This window comes from Mobula hypostoma, chromosome 22 (genome assembly GCF_963921235.1).
Source record: "Mobula hypostoma chromosome 22, sMobHyp1.1, whole genome shotgun sequence".
Taxonomy (NCBI): Eukaryota; Metazoa; Chordata; class Chondrichthyes; order Myliobatiformes; family Myliobatidae; genus Mobula; species Mobula hypostoma.
The window spans coordinates 28,178,063-28,203,615 of record NC_086118.1 but is presented as its reverse complement, the minus strand read 5'-3'; the positions used below and the strand labels follow the sequence as shown (position 1 = coordinate 28,203,615).

At 40.7% G+C, this 25,553-nt stretch overlaps 1 protein-coding gene across 2 annotated transcripts; it reads right to left on the bottom strand.

Moving 5' to 3' along the window:
* Nucleotides 1–2,848: 2,848 nt before the first annotated feature.
* Nucleotides 2,849–14,402, bottom strand: LOC134336509 (uncharacterized). 2 transcript variants are annotated; one of them, XM_063030781.1, is made up of 5 exons: nt 14,385–14,402; nt 13,736–13,824; nt 9,486–9,839; nt 4,658–4,800; nt 2,849–3,265 (listed from the first exon to the last, which is right to left on the bottom strand). In XM_063030781.1, exons 2-5 carry the CDS (start codon nt 13,800–13,802, stop codon nt 3,164–3,166), a joined length of 666 nt encoding a protein of 221 aa, XP_062886851.1. In that variant the 5' UTR covers nt 13,803–13,824; nt 14,385–14,402; the 3' UTR covers nt 2,849–3,163. The 2 variants fall into 2 exon arrangements, with proteins under 2 accessions (XP_062886851.1, XP_062886850.1); XM_063030780.1 differs by lacking the exon at nt 14,385–14,402 and adding an exon at nt 14,307–14,351.
* Nucleotides 14,403–25,553: the final 11,151 nt, after the last annotated feature.

The window sequence follows — 25,553 nt, the reverse complement described above, 5'->3', positions numbered from 1 at the left end:
CAATAGATAAAAAAACATAGACATGGTCAAGAGGTTCAGATGTTTTTCAGACCAAGCATCGGAATGGGGAAGAAATGTGATCTTTGATTATGGAATGATTGTTGATACCAGACAAGCTGGTTTGGGTATCTCAGCAAATGCAGTATAAGACCATGATGAACTCCTCTCCTTTAACTAGTAAAGTGGCCACTGAGAGCTTATCTTGAGAATGTTGTGTAAAAATAGATGTTGAGAAAACACTTTAAAAGTGTGGCAAACAGTAAATAACTTAATTTCAAAAATATTAAAAATTCAAACAGATTTTTAAAAATTACAGTTTAAAATAAACTTAAAGGACAAATATTATTTTTAAAGGTGAGGCATATATATATAAACACTAACAAAAGTATATAGAAATTTTTTGTTGAGGTATTGAAGATGGTGTATGTTAGTTAAAAAGTACGGATTATAAATGTGCTGCATTGTAACACTATAATGACGTGACATTTAGTGGTTGGTTTCAGCGTCACATTGAAATATCACATTTGATGTTATTTCCTGAATATATTTTTATTCTATCACTGTGTAAGTTTCTCTGATTCAACACACTTCAGAAAGATAGTTGAGACTTTGTTTCAAAATTCAGATATATACCAAGGTAGTTTTCTAAAGACATAAAATATTGCCCATTCAAAATGCTGGAGGAACTCAACAGGCCAGGCAGCATCTATGGAAAAAAAGTGCAGTCGATGTTTCGGGCTGAGACCCTTCAGCAGGACTGGGCCTAAAATGTCGACTGTACTTTTTCCATAGATGCTGCCTGGCCTGCTGAGCTCCTCCAGCATTTTGTGTGCTTTGCTTGGGTTTCCAGCATTTGCAGATTTGTTTGTAAATATTGCCCATTGCCTTATAAATTAAGATTCATGTGAATTCAATTTATGTGTATTTCAAGGTTTTGGTTTGATCTCCTGCTACAGTGAAATATTGTCTATTTTGTTAGATTGAGGGAGAGAGATAAAACGAATGAAGGAGAAAGATGGGTAGTGAGCAACACACACAAAATTCTGGAGGAAATCAGCAGGCCAGACAGCATCTGTGGAAAAGAGTATAGTCGACTTTTCAGGCCAAAACCCTTTGGCAGGACTGGATTTTAAAAAAAGCTGAGGAGTACATTTGAAAGGAGGGGGGAGGGGAGGGAGAAATGACAGGCGATAGGTGAAACTTGGAGGGGGAGGGGTGAAGCAAAGAGTTAGGAAGTTGATTGATGAAAGAGACAAGGCCATGGAAGAAGGAAGAGAGGGTGGGGGTGGGGGGGAGTACCTGAGGAGGTGATGGGCGGGCAAGGAGGTAACATGAGAGAGGGACAAGGTGATGGGAAATGGTGAAGGGAAGGGGGTTGGAGGCATTACTGGACATTTGAGAAATCGATGTTCATGCCATCAGGTTGGAGGCTATCCAAACAGAATATAAGGTGTTGTTCCTCCAACCTAAGTGTGGCCTCATTACGACAGTGGAGGAAGCCAGGGATGGACATATCAGAATGGGAAGTGAAACGTACATTTGTAGATAGCGAGATACATTTGAATGGTGACCTCTGTGTGATACCAGAAGTCAATTTCAGATTCAAAATTATTATAAACCTTCAACTGCTCCTATGCTTGTTGTTATACAATTGGTTTTGTTTCATTAGAAATATTCATCATTGGTGTTCCTTAGAGATTTGACAATAAACTCATGATTTTACACAAATTTAAAATAGAATTATGATGGTAAAGTTTCATGCATTCGTTTCAGACAGCAGGGCAGGCTCCTGAAAGGTTTGATACAAGAAGTGAAAAAGCCATGAGTAAAATCTAAATCAGTGTCAAGCTACCATGACATTACATTGGAATTTGAATTAAGAAGCAGGATTTATAGTAGTTAATTTTTATGTCTTGGATAATCAATAGGATGGATGACTAAAACATTGTATTTCTAATTATCACTAAAGAGGGTGTAGTGAGAGTTGAATAAACTGCATCTTTTCTGACATCTACTTCTGTGGCAGTGTGAAAGATTGCTGTTATTTATTGTGTGATTTATTTTAACTCCTGTTACAATTGAGATAGTAAAAAAACACAAAATCTGGCTTTGTTATTTTGTTCGTGTAACTTTAAAGCCCACAGTATGGACTGGTTCACAGTTCACAGGCAATTTGGAATAGACACGTTGCCAGCAACATCCATATTCCATGACTGAATAAGTAAAACAAAAAAAAAATCATTGGCACATTGGAATTGTTACTTTCATTCACTGTTCTTTCTATCACAATTTAAAGATCCTTCTGTTAAGGACAGAGGAGGTTGAGACATAGGGTCTTAGAAAAGTACAGCAAGGAAATGGGCCCTTCAGCCCATCTAGTCCATGCTGAAACATTTAAACTGCTTACTCACATCGACGTGCATTGGGACTGGAGTCTACCATACCCCTGCCATCCATGTACCATTTCAAACTTCTCTAAAAAAAAATTGAAATCAAGTTCACATGTACCACTTCTGCTGGCAGCTCTGTCCACACTCTCACAACATTCTTAGTGAAGAAGTTTTCCTCATGTTGCCCTTAAACTTTTCACCTTTCACCCTTAACCCATGACCTCTGATTGTAGTCTTACCCAACCTCAGTGGAAAAAGCCTGCTTGCATTTAACCCATCTCTACCCCTCATAATTTTGTATATCTCTATCAAATTTCCTCTCCAAAAGGTAATTGAAAATCAAGTGCTACTTAAACAAGGTTTTCACACCATTGTGTGACATTGATTAATGGCTGACAGAGTTCCAAGTTTCCTTTTCAGCCTTAAAACAACTTACAGGGACTCATGAACAATGAGGGTTGAAAGATGATGATTTTTTTTTATTAATGAAAAAATAAAAATATATACAGAGTGCATTCATATTGTAATGGAACAGAGTGCTATTTATAAAGTATTTTTACATTAAACATATGTATTCACTGTCATCATAAGTACTACCTTCTACAAATCAACCAAATTTTACTCAGACAAATACTTACATTGTCAAATAATACTGTGTAAAAAAAAGTTTGGAGACTCTCACAGATTCCAGTAAGCCTTGATTTACTGTGATGATGCATTTAGACCCTTGCAGAAAAACTGAATCAAATGTTCAAAGTCCATTGTAGCTGAAATTATCGTACCATGCTTTGGGTTCGCACCAGATTCATGTCTTCATACACTGAGTTTGGAGCTCGTTTACGTTGTGACTGATCCCAATGGTAATGTTTTCTTATCTGTAAGTTAAAACAATTTTTAAATTTGCTTTTTTTCCACACAGCTTAGATTTTAAAAGAGAAATTAGATTATGAGAACAGTCCTCTTTTATTGTCATTTAGAAATGCATACATGCATTAAATTCATGCAGTCTTAATTTTTAACTTATGATTTTTCACTTAATTTCATGCAATTCTTTATAATTATCATATGTTGTTTTTGTTACATGCTGTGCTAACACACCACAGCAAATTCAGAATACATGTAATACATGTATATGGTGAATAAAGATTATCCTTGCATATCCCAATTATATTTAATAGACCTTGAAAATATATTTTCCTTGGAATCAATATTAGCTGATATATTACCTCTGCTCTAATGCTAAGCCATTCTCCGCCCTGCTGTCTATTGATACCCCCAGTAAAGTTAATCCCAGGAAATGTCTTGATTTTTGGCAAGGGTAATAATCATCAGAGATCCATGCTAAGTCAGTGTGAGCTGGCTTCTTGAATCATGGAATATGGGAAGATACTCCACAATACTGTTGGGAAGGAAGTTCTGTGGTTTATACCCACGAATGATGCATGAATAGGAATATGTTTCCAAACCAGGTTGGACTGCAATTTGGAAGGAAAACTGCAGGTGATGTTCCCCTTCATCTTGCCTTGCTCAGTCCAGGTTTAGGAGTTTATAGTGAAGGAACCTTGTGATTCTGGAGTCCATTTCCCCACTATGGTCCCAGAGCCCATCTCCCCAATGTGATCTCAGTGTTCAGCTCTATCGTATGATCCCAAAGTGCATCTCCTCAGTATGGTCCCAGAGCCAATTGCCCCATGTGATCCCAGGGTCCATCTCCTTTGTATGATCCCAGAGTTCATCTCCCAACTGTGATCCCAGTCTATCTCCTCAGTTTGGTCCTCACATCAATCACCCCAATGTGATTGTTGAGTCCATCTCTTTAGTTTGATTTCAAAGTTCAATTCCCTGAGTATGATCCTGATGACCAGCTCTACAAGTTATACTGGAGTTCATGCCTGTGTGTGAGAGACAGGACCTTCACCTGAGTATGTTTCTGGTGAAATGCAATGCATTACTCAATGTTTCATTTCACTCATGCAATTATATAAAGAAACAAATGTTTATGTTTTTGGTTTTGACTAGGAATAATTAAACCATTTTACATCTGTACTAAAATATGCTGTATGTTAGATGACTAAAGTAGAAACCCTTGATGAAAGCTTGTAGAGTATACCTTTAGCAAGGCTGTAGACAGCAATTTTCAAATGAATGCATCCTTAAATACATCTGTTCCCCTCTCAATATTTCTTCAATCAGATTAATAATCTTACTTTACTCTATAATCTTTGACATTATACAGCATTATAAATATTTGAAACAGAGGAACTTACGTAGAGTACTAACAGAACTAGTCCACAAATCATGAAAACAGCTACAAATATAATCACTGTGATCATTACTGGATCCTTCAAATAAACTAATTTGCAGACATCTTTTTCAACACAATTTGCTGCACAGGTTTGGTTGTCAGGCTCTGGGAAGATAAGATAAAATATGCACACATTTATATTTTAATTTTACCATTTAGCTACAAATCAGAGTGAGCTTAATGAGTATTTTTAGGGAGAAAACAATATGAAAGCTAGTCTGCTGCAAATTCCTGGTTCTGGGTTACCATACTTATAACTGGTCAAAATTGAATTGAAAATTGGCTTACTATTAGTAAGGTTTGTAAATGACAGAGGGACTAATGCCAAAGCGCTAATGATCATGCAATAAACTGATGAGGTCTGAGCAGGTTAAGTCAAAGCATAGCAAGGTAAAAATGGGGTTCCAGATGACAATATGGAGGCAGATGTTAGTAGAACATCAGACAAAGTTAGAAAATCAAAAGGTTGAGCATTGTGCGACTAGTGTCCTGAGCTGTGTATATTTCAACGCAAGCGGTATCGTAGGAAAGGCGGATAATAGTGCTGAAGTTGAGGTAACTAGTTTACAAACAGAGGCAATGTGTAGTGAGGAGAGGCACTTGATAGGGCAAAATTGTAGTCCACAGGAGGAGATGCAACGTAAAAGGTGGACAAAATTAAAAAGGGTAAATACAGTGCTGAAGGTATTATATTTGAATGTGCACAGTACAAGGAATAAGGTAGATGAAATTGCAGCAGAGTTGTAGATTAGAAGGTATGCTGTTGTAGGCATCATTGAATCATGGCTAAAAAGATTACAGCTGGGAGCTTAATGTCCAAGGCTACACATTGTATTGATAAGACAGGCAGGAAGGCAGAGGGGTGTGGCGATGCTCTGCTGGTGAAAAAATGAAATCAAATCTTTCGAAAGAGGTGACATAAGATCAGAGGGTGTTGATTCATTGTGGATAGAGCTAAGGAACCACAAGGTAAGAAGACCTTGATGGGAGTTGTATACAGACCCCCAAACATTAGTAAGGATGTGGTCTATAAATTATGAGAGATAGAAAATACATGCCAGAAGGGCAATGTTACAATAGTCATGGGGGATTTCATTATGCAGGTAGATTGGGAAAATCAGGTTGGTGCTTGATTCCTGGAGGGGGAATTTCTAGAGGCCCTACAAAATGGCTTTTTAGAGCAGCTCAGGGTTCAGCCCACGAGGGGAATCAGCTGTTCTGGATTGGGTGTTGTGTAATGGACCAGAATTGATTAGCAGGCTTTAGGTAAAAGAACCATTTGGGGAAAGTGATCATAATATGATTGAATTCACCTGAATTTTGAGAAGGAGCAACTAAACTCAGATGGATCAGTATTACAATGGAGTGAGGGGAATTAGAGGCGCATGAGAGAGGAGCCGGCCAGAATTGATTGTAAAAGAACATTGACAGGGATGACCGCAGAGCAGCAATAGCTGGACGTTCTGGAAACCATTTTGAAGGCATAGGATATATACACCCCAAAGAGGAAAAACTATTCCAAAGGAAAGATAACAACTGTGGTGAACAAGTCAAAGCTAACATAAAAGCCAAAGAAAGGGCATATAACAGAGCAAAAAAAAAGTGGGAAACATTTAAAAACCAACAGAAGACAACTAAAAAAGTCATTAAGGAAAAGATAGAATACAAAAGTAAGCTAGCCAACAATATTAAAGAGGATATCATGTTTCTTATGTTTCTTCAGATACATATAGTGTAAAAGAGATAACGGACCACTGGAAAACAATGCTGGAGATGCAGTAATGAGGACAACAAAATTGCAGACAAACTGAATAAGTATTTTGCATCAGTCTTCACTGTGGAAGATATTAACAGTATGGTGGAAGTCCCAGGTATTAGGGGGCATGAAGTGTGTGAAGTTACCATAACTAGAGAGAAGGTTCTTAGGAAACATGGGACTGAAGGTAAATAAGTCACCTGGACCAGGTGGTGTACATCCCAGGGTTCTGAAAGAGGTGGGTGAAGTGATTGTGATGGCATTTGTAATGATCTTTCAAGAATAACTAGTTTCTGGAATGGTTCTGGAAGAGTGGAAAATTGCAAATGTCACCCCACTCTTCAAGAAGAGAGAGAGGCAGAAGAAAGGAAACTATACGCCAGTTAATCTGATCTCAGTGGTAGGGAAGATGTTGGAGTTGATTATTAAGGGTGAGGTCTCAGGGTACTTGGAGGCACATGATAAAATAGGCTGTAGTCAGCATGGTTTCCTCAAGGGAAATTCCTGCCTGACTAATCTGTTGGAATTCTTTGAATAAATAACATGTAGGATAGGCAAAGGGGAGATTGGTCAATGCTGTGCACTTGGATTTTCAGAAGGGCTTTGACAATATCCTGCACATGATGCTACTTAACAAGATATGAGCCCATGGTATTACAGGAAAAATTCTAGCATCATTAAAGCAGAGCTCATTGGCAGGAGGGAAAGAGTGGGAAGAAAGGGAGCCTTTTCTGGTTGACTGCTGGTGACTAGGTGTTCCACAGGGGTCTGTGCTGGGACCAATTCTTTTTACGCTATATATCAATGATTTGGATGATGGAATTAATAACTTTGTTGCAAAGTTTACAGATGAAATGAAGATAGTTGGAGGAGCAGGTAGTTTTGAGTAAGTAGATAGGCTACAGAAGGACTTGGACAGATTAGGAGAATGGGCAAAGGAATGGCAATTAGAATACAGTGTTAGGAAATGAATGGTTATGCACTTTGATAGAAGAAATGAAATATTCAGAATCAAGTTTATTATCACTGGCGTGTGACGTGAAATTTGTTAACTTAGCAGCAGCAGTTCAATGCAATACATAATATAGAAGGATAATAATAAATAAGTAGATCTTGTTCATTACACTATATACAGTATCTGTATATTGAATAGATTAAAAATTGTACAAAACAGAAATACTATACATTTTTATAAAAGTGAGGTAGACTATTTTCTAAATGGAAGAGAAAATACATAAAAACTGAGACATAAAGGAACTTGGGAGTCCTTGTGCATGATTCCCTAAAGGTTAATTTGCAGGTTGAGTCTGTGGTGAGGAAGGAAAATGCGACATTAGCATTCATTTTAAGAGGATTAGAATATAAAAGCAAGAATGTAATGTTGAGACTTTATTAAGCACTATGATGCCTCAATTAGGGCATCGTGAGCAGTTTTGGGCCCCTTGTCTTAGAAAGGATGTGGTGAAACCAGAGAAGGTTCAAAGGAGGTTGACGAAAATGATTCCAGGATTGAATGGCTTGTCATATGAAGAGCATTTGATGGCTCTGGGCAGTATTCGCTAGAATTCAGAAGAATGAGAGGTGACCTCATTGAATGGTAAAAGGCCTTGATAAAGTGGATGTGGAGAGAATGTTTCCTATGGCGGGAAAGTCTAAGACCAGAGGACATAGCTTCAGAATAAAGGGGTGTCCTTTTAGAACAGAGATGAGGAGAAATTTCTTTAGTCAGAGTATGGTGAATTTGTTGAATTCTTTGCCACTGGCAGCTGTGGAGTCCAAGTCTTTAGGTAGATCCGAAGGCAGAGGTTGATAGATTCTTGATTGACAGGACATGAAGGGATACAGGAAGAAGGCAGGAGTTTGGGGCTGAGAAGAAAATTGGGTCAGCCATGACTTGTATGAATATTGGTTTGTGGATAATATTGGCCAAATAGTGGCATGAACCATTTATGAGACATATCCATCTTAGTGGGCAGAACCAGCAACAATTTAGCACTTCACTTGCAAGACATTCTCTCTCAACAATACATTATCGAAGACTGATATACACAAGAGATTTTGCAAAGCTGGAAGTTTTGAGTAAAGAAAAAAAAATCAAACAGCTGCATGAACTGAAGAAGCTTCTCAGTACAAAATTTCAACTCTTTATTCTCAATAGGTGCTGCCTGACTTGCTGAGTTCCTCCAGCACTTTGGGTTTATATAAAACTCAGCCTTTATCTGTTAAACTCTACCTGAAATGGGTGTTAAACTAAAAACCTTTTCACTTAAAGCTAGCACAACTATGAACCAGATTTCTGTTTAAAATATTAATATATCACTTATGAACATTGCTACATGTTGCATTATTTTTTATACTGTAGGCTTCCAAAGAAAATGATTATTCCTTAGAATTAAAATTTTAATGAATAGCAAAAGCACATCTTTTCCACAATTGACAAACAAATTTGTTGGTGTCATGCTCGACTAGAATAGACCACAATAACATGAAATAATCCTACTGGCTACCAAGAATTAAAGTTATTGTTAATTGACTCCTAATGATTTTTTTAAAATTTCAAATCTACATTTAAATCAGTGCCTTTTCATCCAAATAGAGGGCAATCACAGTACAGGGTATTCAGCCGTTTCCTCTGGGATGTCTAATGTTATTATAGTAACATTTTAAAATGAATGTTTTATGTAATGGCAATAAGATCTTTGCTTCCACTTGGAAATTCGACTATGTTCTTGACAGAATTTTGTTATGAATTGTTATGAAGGCAAGACTGAGTATAGCACTTAAAATGCAATTACTTCAACTTCATTTCTTAGAACAGTGAAAAGAATTTTGACTAACAAACGGCTAATTTCCTTACAGAAAGATCATTAGAAGCAAAGAAAATTTTGCTTGGGATATCAGTGCATTGAAAAAAACTGGAGACAAAGTGACATCTGAGCAAATACATATGTAATTTGTATATATACGTAGCTTTTTATCAGCAATTTTATTTCGGCCTATAATAATGGAAGAAAATTTCATGCATAAAGTATACCTGATACAATAAGAAGGGTTCCTCTTCCATGGAAGTCAGAAAGTTTGGCCTCTTTGATCCCAGTGGTACAATAATAAAAATTAGTATCATTTATCTGGAGATTTCTGAACTGAATGGTGACACTTTCTTCATCGTCGATTGTCTTATTACAGTTGAGTCGATCCCGGTATGATACTGCAATGTGTGCAATTTCATTTGCTCCATTGAAATAACACAGATCCTCCGGCCATAGAGGATTCTTTTTAAAGTGAGTACCCACTACCTTTCCATTCCTAACTGTAATTTTACACTTTATTGTAGCTGATTCTCCTTTTTTTGCCAGTTTGGAGCGTGGAAACTGCTCAACAGAGCCATCTGTAAAATTACACAATTAAAAATATAGTCAGTGCAAAAATGAAGAGACCAATAATACTTTGATATAAATGTTTTCTTAATTTAAAGATAGATAGAGAGGATGAGGATCATCATGTGATCACTGATGAGGTGCCACAGGACAAAGCTGGTTCCCTGTAAGAACTTAGTGTTGAGAATCGTTACATTGGGTCCTGCAATGTAACTTTGTGTGTTGTACATTGAACCCCAAGTCATAATTAATCAGAATCACAGGGTATTTATCATTTTGTGTTCTGATTTTGATTTCATGAAGCTAGCTAGTACAGATTAAATCACACTTGCATCTCTCAATGCTCTTTGCCTTTATCAGCTGTGGGAAGCCTCTGAGTAGAGTCTGATATCTTCATGATGGACTACCACATATTCAGATTCTCCAATATTGTGGCATTTGCTGGAATGCCATGGTAGATGAGGTGAGCAGATGAGAGTGCCTTGGGAATAAGCAGTGACAAGTGACATATTCAGGTCCGTGTACAGGTGATAATGAGAGGAAATAATGCTTAAACTGGATATGAGGGTGTCACCAGAACAGAAGATTTAACATACAGTCAAGTCAGTCAGTGCATCATGCAATCTTATTTCAAATAGCTGCAGTGGAAGTCCCCCATGTTACTCTATATCCCATTGCTGACCATCTCTATTGGTCATGAAAACTATCGAACATTTACTTCCTACCTCACACTCACGCACTCAAAACATTTCAACATTCCCATCCTGACCTCACAATTAGATATATTCCCAGTAGTAAAATAAGATACGTTTCAAGGTAGTCTTTCACACATTTTCCTCACTGCTGACTGAGAAGGTTCGGACAATTTTGGTCTCAAATAAGTATATAAATATAGTTCCAAATAATGGTTCAGAACTCAAGCATACACTGAAAAAAAGATAGGAAAGGGGGCAATAAACAATAAAAGCAGACAAGCACGTGATTCTTGCCTCGGAGGTGGCTATCATTCTGGAATCTGCCACAAAGGTGTACGGTGGAAAAAAACCTTTCAGGCAAATGAACTCTTCATAACTGATATCTGATGAAAGGTCAATGATCTGAAACTTTAACTTCTTCCAGATATTTCTTGACCTGCTGATTATTTTCAAAAGCTTCTATTTCATTTGATTAACGCTAATTTGTACACTTTCAGCAAAAGGCTTTAACACATGTTCGCTAACCAAATATATGATAGTTTTCTTCAGTACAAAGTCTCCAAGATCATTGGGTTTGCAAATTGGTCTCCCCTATTTTTAGTCACGGCTTAATGTTTATTTTGGCCAGCTTAATTTGTGATATTTTGCTCTGCAGCAAACATTGCAGTACAACAACTTTTCATTGGCTTCAGTGTCTTCCTGAGTATCATTCTCCCCTGCAACTTTCCTATGAAAATATTAGTCTTGTGGCAAGTATCTCCTTACTTGCATTTCATTTCAAAGGAATCTATGAAGGCCAAAATACCGCAGATACTGCAAATCTAAAATACATACAATAAGTGCTGGAAATACTCATCAAGTCAGACAGCCTCTGAGGGAAGAGCAGCAGCATTAATGTTTCAGGCCTTCATCAGAATGGGGATGAAGGAAGACCCATCATCTCCAGCATTTTTGGTGACTGCAACTTTCTATGATCTAACTTTCCATGATCTTTCTTTTCACTATCATGGTCAAATTTTTGCCATAATATCTGCTTTAAGATGTGACATCATATGTGCCCAATAGTAATCAGAAGCATTTTTTCCTTTGTTTAATGATTGCGACTGTAATTGGTATTGTTATTAATTTTTGTCACATGTACGGAGACCTAGTGAACAATTTAGCTTTGCATGCCATCCATGCACATTACTTTAAAACGCAAGTACATTGAGGCAGAACAAGAACAAACAGTAAAAGAATGTTAGATATAGTGTAACAAATAAGAGGAAGTGCAATGCAGATTGACTTTTAAGTGCAAGGGCTGTGATTAAGGAGATTGTGAAGTTAGGAGTTCATTATTAACATACAGGAGGTTATTTCAAGAGTCTGATAAAGGTTGTATAGAAGCTGTTCTATTTCTGTGTCGACAGTGTTTTCCTGGCTCGACAGGAGGTGCTATTCTATACGGATCTGTACTGGGACACCTGCTCTTCGTGAGTTTTAAAAATGATTTGGAAGAAGTGGAAGGGTGGAGTGCAAGTTTGCAGATAACACGAAAGTTGATGGTGTAGTAGATTTCGCAAAAGATTGCAGTAGATTAAAATAGGACATTAATAGGATGCAAAGCTGGGCTGAGAAGTGGCTGAAAATGTGTGAAATGGTGAACGTTGGAGATTGAACTTGAAGGCAGAGCACTGGGTGAGCAGGATTCTTAGCAATGTGTAGGAATGGAAAGATCTTGGGGTCCACAACCACAGATCCTTTAAAGTTGCCATACAAGTTGATAGTTTGTTAAGATGGTGTGTGGTGTGCTGGCCTTGATGAGTCTGGGATTGAGTTCAAGAATCACAAGGACTATATAGGAGGGAAGAGTTAGGCTGATCTTAGGATAGATTAAAAATTCAGCACAACATTGTGGGCCAAAGGGCCTTCACTGTGCTATCATTTTCTATGTTCTAGATTCTTTTCAAAAAGAAGCAAAGACAAACAATTCACAGATTATGCATTTTTTTAAACCAGAGTGCATAAACCATAGTGACTTTAACGTCAATTTCTAATCAGATCGCAAGTGATGAAAAGTTTGTTTAATTATTAGAAGAAAAACAAGTTAAGTTTTTGAAAGTGCATGTCTTAACTCTGATAAAGGGTCCCAGCCTAAAAGTCAACTCTTTATTCCTTTCCTTAGAAGCTGCCTGAACTTCTGAGGTCCTCCAGCATTTTGTGTGTGTTACTCTGCATTTCCAGCTCTTGTGTTTAAGAATTTTTTTGCTGGCTCTGTCTTCTATTAACAGTTATTCAATTTTAAGCATTAACAAATTTTGCAAGTTATCAGTATTGAAACTGCTGAGCTGATCATCTGAAGTACAGTATTTCAGAAACATGATTGATCCAAAACTTTAATTCTGTTATTCACTTCTCAAATCCACAGATACGGCTTGCCAAGCTGAACAATTCCCAGCATTTTAAATTTTTAATTTTATTTTTCCAGTTTCTGTTTTTGCTCTTCAAAATTTTTGGAAGAGTTGTTGAGGCAAATGCAATGTTAAGGTCTTTTTTACTATTTTTGTATATTCAAATGTTCTAATGTAGTTTTGGTTTCATTTTAATAAGTTATTTTAATATTGTAATACTTTCTAAGGCAACAGTATTGTGTCCCAGCTTGGAAGTTACAAATATTTGAAAAAGAAGCCTTAGATATTAACATAATTTTAAGCTACTTGATTAACTGTTTTCCTATTAGTATAGCCGCATTTGGCTATTTATTCACATTTTAATTAATTCACTTATTTGCAGCTTAAAGACCAGAAGGATTGAAATATATAGTCTGACATGTTGTTTACACGTTAATTGCATCAATTAGGGAATCATAAAAATATAGATTTGGCATTTTGCCAAGGAAAAGATTGGAAAGTTCTATTCTTTAATGAAAATCACGGTTGACAATGCTTTGAAAGGATAGATTTCATTTTTAACATTTCCTGCTAATATATAAACATGGCCCAAATGTACCACTGAATTGTGAGAAAATGAGGCAGAGAGGCATAGAAGGGTCTAGAGTAGGAAAAGAGCTTGTAAAATGCAATGCCAAAGATACACTGCATGTGTCAGTTCATTTTAGACTAATTTACATTCAAGAAAAGGACAAGAAGAGGAACAAGCACATATTGCGATAAAATGTTTAGTATAAAAGTATTATTTAAAATTTAAGAAGTTCATAGGAAAATGTTTCCTACCTGGGCCCTCTGCAGTAATCATTGTGAAGAATAAAATTGGAAGGTAGAGTGATATTAGTACAGCCATATTTCCTTCTCACAAGTAACTTCTGGTGAAACATTTTGAAACCATTGTTATTTACTGTCTGATCATCTTGCATCAGAAACTTCCTTAAAAAAACACGCCCCCAAAGCTCTGTGCTTAATGTTTTATGCCTGGCTGTCATTTCCAGTAAGTATAATTGTCCAGACAAATAGCATTCATCCATTTGTTTCAGTGATAAAAATTACTTATTTATGAATCAAATTTTCATAAATATAGAAATATGATCAAGTACATAAACATAACTTCTAGAATGTTTGAACTGAATGTCAGGAAAATAGTATAACCTGCCTGAATAAGTGCAGCTTCAACAACATTCAAGAAGCTTAACAATAAAACACTACAGATCACCTCTTGCGCTGATGGCCTTGTCACTGATGGTGTTTTTTTTGCACTAATATCATGCCTTTTTCTCATGCTTCACAGTCTTCTACAACTTATATAATTTCTGTTTGATTTATATTCTGTACATTGTCTGCATATACTTGCCTGTGATGTTGCTGCTGCACGTTCTACATTGGAGCTGAACCTCACCACACATGAGCACTGACAAGAAACTCAACTTACCTTGCCTTGAACATAGAGAACATCACAGCCCACTCGATTAGCACCACAACCATTTGCTCATTCCACCACCAACATATAGTAGCAGCAGTTTGTACTGTTTACAACATGCACCGCAACAGTTCACCAACAGTCCTTAATAGGACGCCCAAACTGAACTTCTGCCAGCTAGAAAAAAAAGGCCAGCAAAGGAGTGGAAACACTACCAGCTTGAAGTTGGCCTCCAAGCCAAACTTGGAAATATATTCCTGTTCCTTCACTGCCACTAGCTCAGTCAAAATCCTGGAAAACTCTCCCTAATAACATTGTGGGCATACCCATCTGTCATAGACAGCAGCTGCTCAAGGCAGCAGCTCACCACCACCTTCCCAAGGGCAAATGAATGTTGACTCAGCCTGCAAAGCCCACATTCCAAAAATAAATAAATAAATAAATAAATAGATAAATAAATAAATAAATAAATAAATAAATAAAAAATAAAAAATTGATTTAAAATAAATAAATAAATAAATAAAAATAATATTATATATGTTTGGCTCATACAGAAGGATGAGGTGATAGATAGTGGCTACAAGGAGATTGTCACCCTAAGGTAACAGATAACTGTGTGACTGTCAGGAAGGAAGGGAAATGCACAACTAGTGCAGAGCATCCCTGTGGCCATTCTCCTCATTAATAAGTATACCACTTTAGATACTGTTGAGAGGGTTGTCCTACAAGTGGGGGAGCCACAGTGATTGGGTCTCTGGCACTGAGTATGTTGCTGTGACTCAGAAGAGGAGAGGTGAAGAACACTGCAGTGGTGATAGAAAACAGAGATGAGATTCTGTGGGCATGATAGAGACACCTGGATGGTATATTGTATCTCAGGTGCCAAGGTCTGAGATGTCCATGGCATTCTAAAGGGGGAGAGTGAGCAGACAGAAGTTTTGGTACATATTGGCACAAATGACATAGGTAGAAAAGGTGAGGAGGTCTTGAAGAAAGATTTTAGGGAGCTAGCTAGAAAGCTGAAAAACAGGACCTTTGAGGTAGTAATCTCTGCATTGCTGCCTATGCCATGTGCCAGTGAGGATAAGAACAGAACAACTTGGCAGATGAATGCGCAGCTGACAAACTGGTGCAGGGGATGGGGGGTGGGGGGGGGTTCAGATTCATAGATCTTTGGGACCTCTTCTGGGGAAGTAATAACCTGCACAAAAGGGTCAGGTGTCAACTGAACCTGATGGGGACCAATATCCTTGTGGGTAGGTTTGCTAGAGCTGCTCGGGAGGGTTTAAACTAATTTGGCAAGGGGATGGGAACTGGAGTGATAGTGCTGAGAGTGGGGTAGTTGGTTTACAGAGAGAGGCAGTGTGTAGTGAAACTCCTAGCAAGGAGACACTACTGATAGGGCAAAATTGCAGTCAACAAGAAGAGTTGCAATGTAAAAGGTAGACGAAATCAAAAAGGGTGAATACAAGACTGAAGATGTTGTGTTTGAATGTGTGCAGTGTACGGAATAAGATAAATGATCTTGCAGCACAGTTACAGATTGGCACGTATGACAACGTAGGCATCACTAAATTGCGGCTGAAAGATTATAGCTGGGAGCTTAACATCCAAGGATACATATTGTATCAAAAGGACAGGCAGGTATGTTGGGCAGGCATGGCACTGTTGGTAAAAATGAAATCAATTCATTAGAAAGAGGTGACATAGGGTCAGATGGTTGTGGGAGAGCTAGGGAACTGCAAGGGTGAAAAGACCCTGACGGGAGTTATATACAGACCCCCAAATACTAGTAAGGCTGTGATCTACAAATCATCAGGAGATAGAAAATGCATGCCAAAAGGGCAATGTTACAATAGTCATGGGGGAATTCAATATGCAGGACAACTAGAAAGAAGTTCTAGAATATTTAAGGAATGGCTTTTTAGAGCAGTTTGTGTTTGAACTCACTAGGGAATCAAATGTTTTGGATTGGGTGTTGTGCAATGAACCAAAGTTGATTAGCGAGCTTAAGGGAAAAGAACCCTTTGGGAAAGTGATCATAATATGATCAAAATCACCCTGAAATTTGAAAAAATGCTGAAGTCAGATATATCGGCATTTCAGTGGAGCAAAGGGAGCTACAGAGGCATGAGAATGGAGCTGCCCAAAATTTATTTGAAAATAACACTGCAATCACTGGAATTTCTGGATGCAAACCAGAAGGTGCAGGATATACACATCACAAAGAGGAAAAAGTATTTTAAAGGCAAGTTGACAAAACCGTTGCTAACAGGAGAAGTCAAAGCTAATGTAAAAGCCAAAGAGAGGGTGTGTAATAGAGCAAAAATTAGAGGGATGTTAGAGGATTGGGAAGCTTTTAAAAACCAACAGAAGGCAACTAAAAAGTTATTAAGATGGAAAAGATGGAATATGAAGGTTAGCTAGTCAATAATATTAAAGATACCAAATGTTTCTTCAAATGGATAAAGTGTAAAAGAGAGGGGAGAGTGGATAGTGGACCTGCTCTAAGAATGATGCTAGAGAGATAGTAATGGGGGACAAGGAAGTGGTGAATGAACTGAATAAGTATTTTGCATCAGTCTTCAGTGTTGAAGACATTAGCACTATGCTAGAAGTTTGAGAGTGTCAGGGGCAGAATGTGTGAAGCTGCTATTGATAGGGAGAAGGTTTTTGGGAAGCTGAAAGGTCTGAAAGTATATAAGTCACCTGAAAGAGGTTGCTGAAGAGTTTGTGAAGGCTTTAGTAATGATCTTTCAATAATCAATTGATTCTGGCACGGTCCTAGAGGAATGGAAATGCCAAGATGCTGGAGCAGGGACCCAATCGCAGACCAAATCCTGTGCACACTGATATTCATTGAGTAACAAATCCAGACGGACAACAAAGTCAGCGTCAAAGTCAAAAACCAGAACAATCAAGATGAACAGGCAAAATTAGGGTCCGGAAACAGGCAGGGTTGATACTCAGGAGGACAGAGTTTAGATATGAATGCTGGAAAGGGTCAGGAAAACTCACTGACACAATCTGGCAAAACACAGGACTAACATATACTGAGCAATAAACAGAGAGGCACAATGAGACATAGGTGCCAGTACAGGTAATAATGGGAAACGGGTGAAGGGAGGAGTAATCAGTGACACAGGGGCCGGAACAGGAGCACATGGGGCATGAAAACAAACAAGAGAACATGGCAATACAAAAAATGGCTAGGGGGAAAAACATAACAGACAGTTCAGATGAGAGAGTGGTCCAGGATGTTACAGGGCACCCAGCACCTTTCCTCAGGACCATAGCCTTCCCAGTCCACAAGGTACCGGAGGCCACGGCCCCAGGAACAAACATCCAGCAGTCAACCACCGTGAAGGCCTCTGATCCATCGATGAGCCATGAAGGTGGGGGGGGGAAGAGTTTCAGGACAGGGGGTAGCTCATGAAAGGCTTGATGTAGGACACATGGAAGGTGGGATGAATGTGGCAGAGTGTGGAGGGGAGCTTGAGACGGATGGCAGCAGGGCTGATGACTTCAGCAATGGGAAAGGGGCCGATGAAGCAGAGGGTGGGGGTGGAGAGTTTGCAGGAATCTACCTTGAGGGGCAGGTCTCAGGTTGAAAGCCACACATGCTGTCCTTGGCAGTAACGTGGGGCCTTGAAGCGATGGTGGTCACCTTGACGCTTGATCCTAGCTGAGGCACAGAGAGGGCAGAGTGAGTGTGCCTCCACGACCGCTGACAATGGCGGATGAATGCCTCGGCAGATGGAACGCCAAACTCCTCCTGGGCAGGAATCAGTGGGGGTTGGTGGCCAAGGCAGCACTCGAAGGGGGACAGACCGGTGCACGAGGACGGATGAGAGTTTATGGCATACTCAGCTCAGGATAGCTGCTGACTGCACGAGGAGGGGTTCTGGGAGAGCAGACAGCACAATACAGTCTCTAGCTGTTGGTTGGCCCACTCGGTCTGGCCATTAATCTGTGGGTGGAATCCTGAAGACAGACTCACCAAGGTACTAAGAAGATTACAGAATGTCCACCAGAAGTTGGATATGAATTGAGAGCCCCTGTCTGACAACATCTACAGCTAAACCATGTAATTTGAAAACATGCAGTATTGGTAATATGGCTGTTTCTTTGGCAAAGGGGAGTTTAGGTAAAGGAATGAATGGTACAGACTTGGAGGAGCAATCCACTACTGTGAGGATGGTGGTGTTACCATCTGATGGGGGAAGACCAGTGACAAAGTCAAGGTCAATGTTGGACCAGGGTCTCTTGGGATAGACAGAGGTTGTAATAGACCAGCAGGTGAATGGTTAGAATTCTTGCCTTGAGCACAGACCGAGCAGGCTGAGACGAAGTTGTGGATGTCATCTCCCATGAAGGGCCACCAGAACCATCGACTGATGAAGGCCTGAGTACGCCTGATTCCATGGTGACAGGATAACTGGGAAGAATGACCTCAGTGCAATACCTGTGAGTGGACAGAGCTGGGAACATAAACACGGTTAGTGGGGCATTGACTAGGGGCTGCCTCGCTCTATTGAGCAGCTTGCATGGTGGAATCAATGTCCCATTGTGCTGCACCCACGAGACAGTAAGCAGGAAGGATGACATCGGGTACCTCAGGGGTCTCAGAAGAGGGAAATCTTCAGGAGAAGGCATTAGGTTTTCCATTCTTGGACTGGGGTGGAAGGACAGAGTAAAATTGAATCTTGAGAAAAACAGGGAACAACGAGCTTGACAGGAGTTGAGGTGCTTGGCTGTACGGATATATTCCAGATTCTTGTGACCAGTCCAGACCAAGAATGATATCTTGGCTCCCTCCAGCCAATGCCTCCACTCCTCCAGAGCTAGCTTCACAGCCAGCAGCTCCTGGTTTCCGATCACATAATTCCAGTCTGTGGGAGTGAGGTGGTGAGAGAAGGTGCAGGGGTGTACCTTCTCATTCTTGGCCGAGTGCTGACAGAGAACAGCTCCTACACCAACGTCAGACGCATCAACCTCCACAGTGAACTGCCGGTCGGTGTCGAGTTGAATCAGGAGCGGGGCAGAGGTGAAACGTTCCTTCAGGTCAGAGAATGCTTTTTCAGCAGCAGGGGACCAGGAGAATCTGACAGCCGATGAAGTAAGAGCAGTGAGTGTTGCAGCCAGTGTACTGTAATTTCTGATGAAGCAGTGATAGAAGTTAAAGCCCAAGAAGCATTGCAACTCCCGACGAGTTGAAGGTTGGGGCCATTCGACCACCGCCTTGACCTTCTGTTGGCCCATCTGAACGAAACCACCTTAAATTACATCTCAGGAAGAAGACTGTATTGCGATGAAACTCACATTTCAGCCTTCACAAAGAACTGACTCTCCAGAAGGCGCAGGAGAACTCTGCAGACATTATCTGTGTGTTCAGCAGGAGACTTAGAGAAAAAAAATCAAAATGTTGTCAAGATACCCAAAAACAAATTGGTTCAGCATGTCCCTGAGAACATCATTTACCAGGGCTTGGAAGACGGTGGGGGCATTGGGGAGACTGAATGGCATGCCCAGGTACTCATAATGGCCTGAGGTGGTGTTGAAGGCTATCTTCCACTCGTCCCCTTCGCAGATGCAGACAAGATGGTAGGCGTTATGGAGATCAAGCCTGGTAAAAACTTAGGCTCCTTGTAGTAGTTCAAATGCCGAGATCATGAGCGGAAGAGGGTAATGGTTTTTAACAGTCACTTCATTCAGGCCCCAGTAATCAATGCATGGATGTAAGGAGACGTCCTTCTTTCCAACAAAGAAAAAACTGACACCAGCAGGGGAGGAAGACAGCCGGATGATGCCTGCAGCCAGGGACTATTTAATGTACTTACTCATGGCTTCTGTTTCAGGTACAGACAGGGAGTACAGGTGGCCCCTTGGGGGAGATGTGCCAGGCAAGAGGTCAATGGCGCAATCATATGAACGATGAGTGGCAGGGAAGTGGCCCAGGACTTGTTGAACACAGCCTTGAGGTCCATGTATTCTGGAGGGATGGCACTAAGGCCCAGAAATTCCTCAAGGGAATCTGGGCTTGGAGACAAGGGGATCAGAGCTTGGCAGAGGCAGTGGGAGTGAAAGAATAGGCTCCAGCCTACAACCTTGCGATTTAGCCAGTCAATGCGGGAGTTATGTTTAACTAACAAGGATGGCCCAGGACAATGGGAGATTGTGGAGAGTCAATAACACAAGGGTTAACTGCTCATGATGGTCGCCGGATAAACTGAGACTCACCAGGGCCGTGACATGGGTGATGTTTTCCAGTCTCTGATCGTTCAATGTGTTGGCCACCAATGGTGACCGGAGAGTAGACGTTGGTAACCCCCACTGGGCAGCGAAGCCAGAATCGATAAAACTCCCTTCTGCACCAGAATCGACCAAGGCGGAGTCTGCTCGCCGTTAGATACCCCACTCCAGAGACGCTGGTATGAGAATGAGTGATGTTGAGGAGGGCAGGACGGGGGTTACACTTACCAGTACTCCGTCCTACTGGTGAGTGCTGGCTTTTACTGGGCAGGTGGTGATGAAGTGACCTGGTTGGCCACAATACAGACAGGAGTAGGTGCTGATTCGCCTTTGTCTTTCAGTCAGCATCAGGTGGGTATGGTCAACCTGCACAGCTTCAGGCTCTGGAACAGGAGTTGTAGATGGGCGAAATGGCAGGGCAATGCAGAATGATGAGGAGCTTGGAACTCACTCAGCACCCCCAGGAACCCTCTGGAACCGCTCCCTCTGCAGCACTGCTGAAGCAAACATCAACACAGATGGCCAAATCCACCAGGGCTTCAAAGGTGGCAGAAAGGTCCTGGGTGACCAGCTCATCTTTGATGCCTTCAGAGAGTCCGTTCAGGAAGGTGTCATACTGTGCCTCAGAGTTCCAGTGGCTGGAGGTGGCTATGGTCCGGAACTCTATGGCGTAATCTGACACAGATCTATGTCCTGGCGCATGTGCAGCATTTCATGGGCAGCCTCTCTCCCATGTTTGGAGCGATCAAACACTTTTCTCATCTCCTTGAAAAATAACTGAAAGCTGATGCAGAAAATGGGCTGTTCGCCATTCTCTTGCCCGACCAGACAGTTTGGTGAGGATGTAAGCTACCTTGGCTTGATCAATCAGAACTGTTGTCGATTATAATTCAAAAATGAGCGTGAACTGGGAAAGAAAAGAGCAACAGATACTGGGTTCACCTGAATACTCCTCTGGAGGAGGCAGACCAGGCTCTTGGATGGGAGGAGCATGCAATGATGCGGATGGCCTGGCAGCAGATGCAGTCACAGTCGTAGAATGTTGGTGGGCGCTCTGGGACAGCTGGAGTGACTGGGTCTGGGCCACAAAATCAGCTTCAATGGCAGAAAGTGACTCCGCTGCCCTGAACAGACTCCAGCTGGTTCTGGTGTTTCCCCAGCATCATTCCCTGTTGTTCCAGGATATCTCTCAGATGACCAGGGTCTGCTGGTTCCATTCTGGCCAGATTGTACTGTCAGGACACTGGAGCAGGAACCCAATTGTAGACCAAGTCCTGTGCACACCGTGATTATTAATGAGTAACAAATCCAGAGGGGCAACAAAGTCAGCATCAAAGTTCAAGCAGAGATCAAAAAATCCAGAGAAATCCAAATATCAGAATCAGGAAACAGGCAGAGTCAAAAACAAGAACAATTAAGATAAACGGGCAGGGTTGATACTCAGGAGGACAGAGTTTAGATGTGAATGCTGGAAAGGCTCAGGAAAACTTACTAGCACAATTTCTTCTTCTATTTCTGGCTGTTTAGATGCATCAAGCCTATTGCAGCCCTCCACAGGATGTATAATTAATTATAGAACTTCAAGGAACTCAAATTCTTGAGTACAAACTAGTCTCACGTATAAACTGAATAATAGACTTTTCAATCAGATGTTGATTCTCTTGATGGCCAAAGATTTAATAGAAAACCAAAATAAATTTAAGCCAGATAGCCTCTTGAACAACATGCTTCTTTCAATTTTGTATCGATTACAGCTCAGCAAAACATGCTGGACTGTCTCTGGACTACCACAGTCACATAATCCAGTAGGATGTTTTCCTATTATCTTTAAATAATAGTTTAGCCCACAATGCCCCAATCTAAGTCTCGTTAATTTCACCATATCTCTACGACTTAAAAGGTAATAGTCTGAGACCTTTTTAACTAGTGGGTGACTAGAAAAATAATGTCTGCCCCTTAATTCATTTTTCCAATCTTCCTGCCACTTCTTCTCTGTACCTCTGGTAGAGGGGAACTGATTAGGTCTGGAATCCAAAAAGAAGCGTAGAGCTTTGAGACCTTCCTGATGGGGGATGGAAGTATATAAGGACTGGACATCCATGGTGAAAATAAAGCGGTGGGGGCCAGGGAACTTAAAATCATCGAAAAGTTTAAGAGTGTGAGAAGTGTCACGAACATAGGTCGGAAGGGATTGAACAAGGGGTGATAAAACAGTGTCGAGGTATGCAGAAACGAGTTCGGTGGGCCTTTTATATATTGGTGAGACCCGACGCAGACTGGGAGACTGCTTTGCTGAACATCTACGCTCTGTCCGCCAGAGAAAGCAGGATCTCCCTGTGGCCACACATTTTAATTCCACATCCCATTCCCATTCTGACATGTCTATCCACGCCCTCCTCTACTGTAAAGATGAAGCCACACTCAGGTTGGAGGAACAACACCTTATATTCCGTCTGGGTAGCCTCCAACCTGATGGCATGAACATTGACTTCTCTAACTTCCGCTAGGCCCCACCTCCCCCTCGTACCCCATCTGTTACTCATTTTTATGCACACATTCTTTCTCTCACTCTCCTTTTTCTCCCTCTGTCCCTCTGAATATACCTCTTGCCCATCCTCTGGGTCACCCCCCCCCCCCCGTCTTTCTTCCCGGACCTCCTGTCCCATGATCCTCTCGTATCCCCTTTTGCCTATCACCTGTCCAGCTCTTGGCTCTATCCCTCCTCCTCCTGTCTTCTCCTATCATTTTGGATCACCCCCTCCCCCTCCAGCTTTCAAATCCCTTACTCACTCTTCCTTCAGTTAGTCCTGACGAAGGGTCTCGGCCTGAAACGTCGACTGCGCCTCTTCCTATAAAATTATATGCCAGTTAGTTTGACCTCAATGGTTGTGAGAATGTTGGAGTCAATTGTTAAGGATGGGGTTTTGGGATACTTGGAGGCACGTGATAAAATAAGCTGTAGTCAGCATGATTTCCTCAAGGGAAAGTCTTGCCTGACAAATCTGTTGGAATTCTTTGAACAAGCAGGGTAGAAAAAGGAGAATCAGTGGATGATGCGTAATTGGATTTTCAGAAGGCCTTTGACAAGGTGCCACACATGAGGCTGCTTAACAAGTTAAGAGCCCATGGTATTATAGGAAAGATGCTAGCATGGATGAAGCAGAGGCTGATTGGCAAGAGGCAAAGAATGGTAATAAAGGAAGTCTTTTCTGGTTGGTTACAGGTGAATCTTTTAAAAACATAGCACACAGTCTCACAATTACATGTTAAAATATCTTCTGAAATTTTGAGAGTCCCACGTTTAATTACTGGTATACTATAACCTTTTCTACTGCCCCTCCAGCCTTCCACACCTCAGAACCTACAATGAAAGTGTTAATCAAGAGTTCCCAACCTGGGGTCCACAGACCCCTTGCTTAATGGTTCAGAAAGCATACGGTGCATTGGCCTTCATCAATCATGGGATTGAGTTTAAGAGCTGAGAGGTAATGTTGCAGCCATATAGGATCCTGGTCAGACCCCACTTAGAGTACTGTGCTCATTTCTGGTCACCTCACTACAGGAAGGATGTGGAAACCATAGAAAGGGTGCAGAGGAGATTTACAAGGATGTTGCCTGGATTGGGGAGCATGCCTTATGACGATAGGTTGAGTGAGCTTGGCCTTTTCTCCTTGGAGCGACGGAGGATGAGAGGTGACCTGATAGAGGTGTACAAGATAATAAGAGGTACCGATCATGTGGATAGGCAGAGGCTTTTCCCCAGGGCTGAAATGGCTAGCATGAGAGGGCATAGTTTTAAGGTGCTTGGAAGTAGGTACAGAGGAGATGTCAGGGGTAATTTTTTATGCAGAGAGTGCTGAGTGTGTGGAATGGGCTGCTGGCGGTGGTGGTGGTGGCGGAAATGATAGTCTTTTAAGGACTCCTGGATGGCGACGCGGAGCTTTGAAAAATAGAGGGCTATGGGTAAAGCCTAGTTAATTCTAAGGTAGGGACATGTTTGGCACATCTTTGTGGGCAGAAGTGCCTGTATTCTGCTGTAGGTTTTCTATGTTTCTATGGTATTGGCCCATGACATAAAAAAGGTAAGACACCCCTGATGTAGATGAAGCTCCACTTGATAATGCTGCTGAAACAAAAACAGAAAATTCTTCAAACACTCTGCAGTTCAGCCCACATCTGTGGGAAGAGAAACAAAAATGACATTGTAAGTCAAAAATCCTTTATCAGAACACTGCATTTGAACCTGGAACACAAATGACATTGCTGCTAAACTGATCATCTCTGAAAATAGAATTCGAGATAACAACTGGAACAAAAATCATGGTAAACAGTCATTACTTTCCACGGGAGGAAGTGTGAGTAAAGATTTCTCGGTAAGCAGAATGGAAAACAAGTAAAAATGAAAGGTTTAATAAGCGCAGGAGAACAAAACATTTCAGTTAAAATGACGCTAAAGGAGAAAGTAAGATGTGGTCCACTGTTAGTTTCTATGCTTTAAGGCAGCAGTATTTTTACTGATTAGTCTGTTAATAATTTCTTATATTGTGTGCATTGTGAGTGTGTATGTGTGAACGAGAGTGGCTGAAGGTGGTTGAAAGATGTATTCATCTATGTCTAAATCAGTTTCGAACATCTTTTGTTCTGAAGGTACAAACATACAAAGTAGGAGCATAAGTAGGCCACACTAACCCTCATCTGCTTTGTCATTTACTGATACCCTGGCTGAAAATGATCTGGTTGGGACTTCATGTCACGCCCCTATTTTTCATTTATCTACCTGCTCCATCTTAAAAATATGCAAAAACTGTTTCCACTGTCTCAGACTAAATTGCAAGGGCTCACAAATCTCTGAAAGAAACAAAAAGAAAACATCTCATTGCTGTCCTAAATATGTGACATTTTTAAACAATGACCCTTCCTAACTTTAGT

Bases quoted from the DNA above. Each gene is read 5' to 3' on its own strand.
- LOC134336509 (XM_063030781.1), bottom strand. From the start codon at position 13,802: ATGGCTGTACTAATATCACTCTACCTTCCAATTTTATTCTTCACAATG. The intron at 9,840-13,735 runs GTAGGAAACATT...GTAATTTTACAG, and splicing joins GATTACTGCAGAGGGCCCAG to ATGGCTCTGTTGAGCAGTTT. The intron at 3,266-4,657 runs GTAAGTTCCTCT...TTTAACTTACAG, and splicing joins TAGTTCTGTTAGTACTCTAC to ATAAGAAAACATTACCATTG.